This window comes from Stigmatopora nigra, unplaced genomic scaffold (assembly GCF_051989575.1).
Source record: "Stigmatopora nigra isolate UIUO_SnigA unplaced genomic scaffold, RoL_Snig_1.1 HiC_scaffold_62, whole genome shotgun sequence".
Lineage (NCBI taxonomy): Eukaryota > Metazoa > Chordata > Actinopteri > Syngnathiformes > Syngnathidae > Stigmatopora > Stigmatopora nigra.
The window spans coordinates 92,501-99,872 of record NW_027551640.1 but is presented as its reverse complement, the minus strand read 5'-3'; the positions used below and the strand labels follow the sequence as shown (position 1 = coordinate 99,872).

Below are 7,372 nucleotides of genomic sequence, written 5' to 3'. Positions count from 1 at the left end.
GTGGCTACTGAAGAATCTGACATATTTTACTCATTCTTTTTAGTATAGCTGTTTAATTTTGATATCACATTTGACTCATTCTTCTTAGTATGGCTGTTTCATTTTGATATCACATTTTACTCATTCTTTTGTGGCGGTCTTGTTTTAGCATCGCCACTGAAGAGTTGGGCTCCTGTTCCCAACTCAATTACAATATGAACAGAAGGATGGGTCTGAGACTCCTCGACTACAATGTTAACAAAAGGCTCTTCCTGAGATTCTTGTTTCAAGGTAGGATTCACACTGATAAGAGACCAGATGGAGGACTTCAAAGGGCAGAGGAACAAAGAGCAGGGCAGAGGGTCGGGACTTTATAGGACCAGCGGAGACAGACGTCTGGATGATGTGGATTCAAGGCTGGAAGATGTGGAGCCCAGAGAAACCCCCCTTCACAGCAGCCCTGGACCAGCCCACATCTCATTATTAATCAGCGAATGAATATGCATTTTTGTTGGACTATAACTGGGCAAACGCGGGTTTGGACAATGTCTTTACCATCCTCCGCTTTGGGAGATCAACACTCAGCAGGCTTATTCTATGGGAGGGAGACCCGGAGCTCTGTATGAATCAATTTGAATGGAATAAACCATCTGTGGATAAACTCGCTCAACCCTGGTTTGTCTCCTCCGATGCTGAACACGCTCCATTGTTAGACTGGAGACTACAGAATTAAGGAATTGGAGTCAGGTGAAATAGTTTAGTCTAACACTACCCAGATCAGGTGGCGCGCGGTGGGGGGGTGGCTACCCAGATTGGGTGGCGCACAGTGGGGGGGTGGCTACCCAGATTGGGTGGCGCACAGTGGGGGGTGGCTACCCAGATTGGGTGGCGCGCGGTGGGGGGGGGAGTGGCTAACCAGATTGGGTGGCGCGCGGTGGGGGGGGTGGCTACCCACATTGGGTGGCGCGCGGTGGGGGGTGGGGCTACCCGGGTTGGGTGGCGCCCGGTGGGGGGTGGGGCTACCCGGGTTGGGTGGTGCACGGTGGGGGGTGGTGTACAGTGGGGGGTGGGGCTACCCAGGTTGGGTGGTGCACGGTGGGGGTTGGTGCACGGTGGGGGTTGGTGCACGGTGGGGGTTGGTGCACGGTGGGGGTTGGTGCACAGTGGGGGGTGGGGCTACCCAGGTTGGGTCCCGCGCGGTGGGGGGGCTACCCAGGTTGGGTCCCGCGCGGTGGGGGGGCTACCCAGGTTGGGTCCCGCGCGGTGGGGGGCTACCCAGGTTGGGTCACGCGAGGTGGGGGGGCTACCCAGGTTGGGTCACGCGCGGTGGGGGGGCTACCCAGATTGGGTGGCGCGCGGTGGGGGGGAGTGGCTACCCAGATTGGGTGGCGCGCGGTGGGGGGAGTGGCTACCCAGATTGGGTGGCACGCAGTGGGGGGGTGGCTACCCACATTGGGTGGCGCGCGGTGGGGGGGAGTGGCTACCCAGATTGGGTGGCGCGCGGTGGGGGGAGTGGCTACCCAGATTGGGTGGCACGCAGTGGGGGGGTGGCTACCCACATTGGGTGGCGCGCGGTGGGGGGTGGGGCTACCCAGGTTGGGTGGCGCGCGGTGGGGAGTGGGGCTGCCCAGGTTGGGTGGCGCGCACTGGGGGGTGCACTCAGTGGGGGGGGTGCATGCGGTGGGGTGTGGGGCTACCCAGATTGGGTGGCGTGCGGTGGGGGGTGGATACCCACATTGGGTGGCGCGCGGTGGGGGGTGGGGCTACCCGGGTTGGGTGGTGCACAGTGGGGGGTGGTGCACAGTGGGGTTGGGGCTACCCGGGTTGGGTGGCGCCCGGTGGGGGGGGGGTACCTGGGTTGGGTGGCGCGCGGTGGGGGGGAGGGGCTACCTAGGTTGGGTGTCGCGCGGTGGGGGGGGGGGGGGGGCTACCTAGGTTGGGTGTCGCGCGGTGGGGGGAGCTACCTGGGTTGGGTGGCGCGCACTGGGGGGTGCGCTCAGTGGGGGGGTGCATGCGGTGGGGTGTGGGGCTACCCAGATTGGGTGGCGTGCGGTGGGGGGGTGGCTACCCACATTGGGTGGCGCGCGGAGGGGGGTGGGGCTACCCGGGTTGGGTGGCGCGCGGTGGGGGGTGGGGCTACCCGGGTTGGGTGGCACCCGGTGGGGGGTGGGGCTACCCAGGTTGGGTAGCGCGCGGTGGGGTCTACCTGGATTGGGTGGCGCGCGGTGGGGTCTACCTGGATTGGGTGGCGCGCGGTGGGGGGTGCGATCAGTGGGGGGTGCGATCAGTGGGGGGTGCACGCGGTGGGGGGTGGGGCTACCCGGGTTGGGTGGCACGCTGTGGGGGGTGGGGCTACCCGGGTTGGGTGGCGCACAGTGGGGGGGGCTACCTGGGTTGGGTGGCGCGCAGTGGGGGGTGCGCTCAGTGGGGGGTGCGCTCAGTGGGGGGTGCACACAGTGGGGGGTGCACACAGTGGGGGGTGGGGCTACCCGGGTTGGGTGGCGCGCGGTAGGGGGGCGCTCAGTGGGGGGTGCACGCAGTGGGGCTACCCGGGTTGGGTGGCGCACGGTCGGGGGTGGGGCTACCTGGGTTAGGTGGCACGCAGTGGGGGGGGGCTACCTGGGTTGGGTGGCGCACGGTGGGGTGGGCTACCTGGGTTGGGTGGCACACGGTGGGGTGGGCTACCTGGGTTGGGTGGCGCGCAGTGGGGGGTGCGTAGTGGGGGGGGGCTACCCGGGTTGGGTCCCGCGCGGTGGGGGGCTACCCAGGTTGGGTCCCGCGCGGTGGGGGCTACCCGGGTTGGGTCCCGCGCGGTGGGGGCTACCCGGGTTGGGTCCCGCGCGGTGGGGGCTACCCGGGTTGGGTCCCGCGCGGTGGGGGCTACCCGGGTTGGGTCCCGCGCGGTGGGGGCTACCCAGGTTGGGTCCCGCGCGGGGGGGGGGGGGCTACCCAGGTTGTGTCCCGCGCGGGGGGCTACCCAGGTTGTGTCCCGCGCGGGGGGCTACCCAGGTTGTGTCCCGCGCGGGGGGGGGGGCTACCCAGGTTGTGTCCCGCGCGGTGGGGGGGCTACCCAGGTTGTGTCCCGCGCGGTGGGGGGGGCTACCCAGGTTGGATCCCGCGCAGTGGGGGGGGGCTACCCAGGTTGGATCCCGCGCGGTGGGGGGGCTACCCGGGTTGGGTCCCACGCGGTGGGGAGGCTACCCGGGTTGGGTCCCACGCGGTGGGGAGGCTACCCGGGTTGGGTCCCGCGCGGTGGGGGGGGGCTCCCCGGGTTGGGTCCCGCGCGGTGGGGGGGGGCCTCCCCGGGTTGGGTCCCGCGCGGTGGGGGGGGGGGCTCCCCGGGTTGGGTCCCGCGCGGTGGGGGGGGGGCTACCTGGGTTGGGTCCCACACAGTGGGGGGGGGGGGGGCTACCCGGGTTGGGTCCCGCACGGTGGGGGTGCTACCCGGGTTAGTTCCCGCGCAAGAGGGTGGTGAGGAGGGTGGTGGTGGTGGTGGTGGTGGTGGTGGTGGTGGTGGTGGTGGCAGTGGTTGTGGTGGTGGGAAAAGAGGTGGTGGTGGCAGTGGTTGTGGTGGTGGTGGTGGTGGGAAAAGAGGTCGGGGTGGAGGTGAGGGTGGTGGTGGTGGAGGGGGGAAAGAGGTGGTGGTGGTGGTGGTGGGAAAAGAGGTCGGGGTGGAGGTGAGGGTGGTGGTGGTGGTGGAGGGGGGAAAGAGGTGGTGGTGGTGGTGGTGGTGGTGAGGGTGGTGGTGGAGGTGAGGGTGGTGGTGGTGGTGGTGGTAAAGTAGGGGAAGGAGGAGGTGGTGGGGGGAGAGGGGGGGTAAGAGGTGGTGGGGGAAAAATAGAGATAGGGGGGGAAAGATCGAGAGGGGGAAGAGAGAAAGAGGGAGGGGGGAAAAGAGAGAAAGAGGGAGGGGGGAAAAGAGAGAAAGAGGGAGGGGGGAAAAGAGAGAAAGAGGGAGGGGGGAAAAGAGAGAAAGAGGGAGGGGGGAAAAGAGAGAAAGAGGGAGGGGGGGAAAGAGAGAAAGAGGGAGGGGGGAAAAGAGAGAAAGAGGGAGGGGGGAAAAGAGAGAAAGAGGGGGGAGGGAAAGAGAGAAAGAGGGGGGAGGGAAAGAGAGAAAGAGGGGGGGAAAGAGAGAAAGAGAGGGGGAGGGAAACAGAGAAAGAGAGGGGGAGGGAAAGAGAGAAAGAGGGAGGGGGGAAAAGAGAGAAAGAGGGAGGGGGGAAAAGAGAGAAAGAGGGAGGGGGGAAAAGAGAGAAAGAGGGAGGGGGGAAAGAGAGAAAGAGAGAAAGAGGGAGGGGGAAAGAGAGAAAGAGAGAAAGAGGGAGGGGGGAAAGAGAGAAAGGGAGAAAGAGGGGGAGGGAAAGAGAGAAAGAGGGGGGAGGGAAAGAGAGAAAGAGGGGGGAGGGAAAGAGAGAAAGAGGGGGGGGGAAAGAGAGAAAGAGAGGGGGAGGGAAAGAGAGAAAGAGAGGGGGAGGGAAAGAGAGAAAGAGAGGGGGAGGGAAAGAGAGAAAGAGAGGGGGGAAAGAGAGAAAGAGAGGGAGGGGAAAGAGAGAAAGAGAGGGAGGGGAAAGAGAGAAAGAGAGGGAGGGGAAAGAGAGAAAGAGAGGGGGGAAAGAGAGAAAGAGAAAAAAAAGAGCAAAAAAAGAGGAAAAAAAGAGGGAAAGAGGAAAAAAGAGAAAGAGAAGAGAGAGAAAGAGAAGAGAGAGAAAGAGAAGAGAGAAAGAGAAGAGAGAGAAAGAAGAGAAAGAGAGAGAAAGAGAGAGAAAGAGAAAGAGAGAAGAGAGAGAGAAGAGAGAAAAGAGAAAGAAGAGAGGAAAAGAGAAAGAGAGAAAGGGAGAGAAAGAGAAAAAAAAGAGCAAAAAAAGAGGAAAAAAAGAGGGAAAGAGGAAAAAAGAGAGAAAGAGAAGAGAGAGAAAGAGAAGAGAGAGAAAGAGAAGAGAAAGAGAGAGAAAGAGAAAGAGAGAGAAGAGAGAGAGAAGAGAGAAAAGAGAAAGAAGAGAGGAAGAGAGAAAGAGAGAGAGCGAGTGCGAACGAGCGAGCGAGCGCAAACAACAACAAGCGAGCGCGAACGACAACGAGCGAGAACGAGCGGGCGAGAACGAGCGAGCGCGAACGAGCGAGTGAAAGAGAGAGAAAAAGAGAGAGTGAGAGAAAGAAAGAGAGAGAGAGAAAGAAAGAGAGAGATAGAAAGAAAGAGAGAGAAAGAAGACGAGGAGGAAGAAGAGGAGGAAGAAGAGGAGGGAGAGGGGGGAAGAGGACGGAGAGAGGAGGGAGAGGGGGAAGAGGAGGGAGAGGGAGGAGGGAGAGGGAGGAGAAGAAAAGGAGGGAGAGAGAGAGAGGGAGGAGAAGAAGATGAGGGAGAGAGAGGTGAAGAACAGGAGGGAGAGAAAGAGAGGAGAAGAAGAGGAGGGAGAGAGAGGGAGAGAGAGAGCGGCGGTCGGGGGGAGAGAGAGAGCGGCGGCGGTCGGGGGGAGAGAGTAAGAGAGCGGCGGCGGTGGGGGGGGAGAGAGAGCGGCGGCGGTGAAGATGAAGGTCCAGGGGTGGGTGTCCAGGTCTAGGTGGGGGTCACATTACCCGGCGGGGGGTGGGGGTCACATTATCCTTGGGCCGCCATATTACTGGACAATATTGCAGGGTTTTTAGGTCGAAAAAAATAATTGTATGGTGAACTTTTTTAAAACAGCCACAAGATGGCAGGAATAGACCGTATGACCGGGAAATATATTTTAAATCAAAGTGCATTGGAGGCATTTTGGGTTTCAAGACCAATTGCGGGTTATGTCATCAATCACACCTACGAATAAACTAGTTTCAGGGTTATGGTTATAGTCAATTAAAAGTGCCGGAATACACTAAACAGAAAAACATTAATCAATTAGAAGAAACTTACATGAGACGACATCTTGAGACGACTTGCGTTGTTGTCCAAATGTGGCATTAAGGGTCTGCAGAAGTGGATGTGGCATTTATTAAGGGTCTGCAGAAGAAACAGTAAAGTGGTATAGGGTAAGAATGTGTTATCCCAAACTAGGCGCTCACCTTCTTGCGCTCCTGGATGTTATTGACGTTGTCCGAGATGCTGGCGGAAGCCGATCTGACCCCTCCGGCCGTGGCGATGCGCGAGGCCCCAAAGGTGAAGGGCGCCAGGGCCAGGCCGGCGATGGCCGTCACGCCGGCTACTTTGCCCTTCTGGTGGAAGGTGGCCAGGTGGCCGGCCAGGGCGTGGAGCTTCACCACGTGCTGCCAGAGGACCTCGGCGCGCCCGGTGAATACCTTGTTGAAGACAGGCAGGCCTCGGTTCACCTTGTTGGCCAAAGTGGCAAAGGACCTGTGGGGAGGGGGGAGATATCCGTTCCAACTTCCCTGGAAAACAGACGGATAGACGGCCTCCTGGCACGCCTACCGGGAATCGTCCTGCTCTTTAGATTCTTCGTCTGACGATAACTCTTCCCATTCTGGATGACAAAATGGGGAAAAAAGTGCCATCTATCACTTATAAACCGAAAGCCTTTTAATGGTAAACGTCCCAGACAAGACCGGCAGGCCGGCCCTCTCGGGTAAAAATGGACTGAACATCTGCCAATTACCGACTCTAATCTTGCCTTGGCTGGCTCCAAAATGGAAAAAAATAACATCTTGTACATTTAAGTTTCAATTACTCACGTTTCACTGTATTCCACCACCCCATCAAACTGTCCGTATCCTGTGAAGAAGAAAAGGAAGGGCGTAAGTGAGATGAGACGGAAAGAGGCGGCGGCTGAGAGCGCAAGAGAGCGCAAGAGGGCGCAAGAGAGCAAAAGAGAGCGAGCGCGAGAGCGAACGAGCGAGCGCGAACGAGCGGGCGCGAGAGAGCGAACAACGGGCGCGCGACAGCGAACGAGCGGGCGCGCGCGCAGCGAACGAACGCGAACGAGCGCAAACGAGCGCAAACGAGCGCGAACGAGCGATCGCGCGAGAGCGAACGAGCGGGGCGCGAGAGAGCGAACGAGCAGGTGCGCGAGAGCGAGCGAACGAGCAGTGCGCGCGAGAGCGAGCGAGCGAACGAGCGCGAGAGCGAACGAGCGAGCGAGCGCGAGAGCAAACGAGCGAGCGCGGCGAGCGAGAACGAGCGCGAGCACTAGAGAAAAAGAGAAAAAAGAGAAAAAAAGAGAGAAAAAAGAAAGAGAAAAAGAGAAAAAAAGAGAAGAAGAAGAGGAGGAAGAAGAAGAGGAGGAAGAGGAGGAAGAAGAAGAGGAAGAGGAGGAAGAAGAAGAGGAAGAGGAGGAAGAAGAAGAGGAAGAGGAGGAAGAAGAAGAGGAAGAGGAGGAAGAAGAAGAGGAAGAGGAGGAAGAAGAAGAGGAAGAGGAGGAAGAAGAAGAGGAAGAGGAGGAAGAAGAGGAGGAGGGGGATGAGG

The 7,372-nt window shown here is 60.1% G+C and overlaps 1 protein-coding gene across 2 annotated transcripts in view; it reads right to left on the bottom strand.

The window, feature by feature from the left end:
• Window positions 1-227: 227 nt before the first annotated feature.
• The window catches only part of LOC144193081 (uncharacterized), a 31,782-nt gene continuing 24,637 nt past the window's right edge, over window positions 228-7,372 (bottom strand). Inside the window, exons 5-9 of one of the 2 annotated variants that reach the window (XM_077711920.1) lie at window positions 6,643-6,682; window positions 6,383-6,434; window positions 6,019-6,307; window positions 5,870-5,956; window positions 228-439 (exon numbers count right to left, since the gene is read on the bottom strand). In XM_077711920.1, the coding sequence (XP_077568046.1) occupies window positions 308-439; window positions 5,870-5,956; window positions 6,019-6,307; window positions 6,383-6,434; window positions 6,643-6,667 (585 nt within the window). In that variant the 5' untranslated portion in view covers window positions 6,668-6,682 and the 3' untranslated portion in view covers window positions 228-307. Of the gene's footprint in view, window positions 440-5,869; window positions 5,957-6,018; window positions 6,308-6,382; window positions 6,435-6,642; window positions 6,683-7,368 lie in introns of those variants that run through there. The other variant, XR_013325594.1, reaches the window with a different exon arrangement.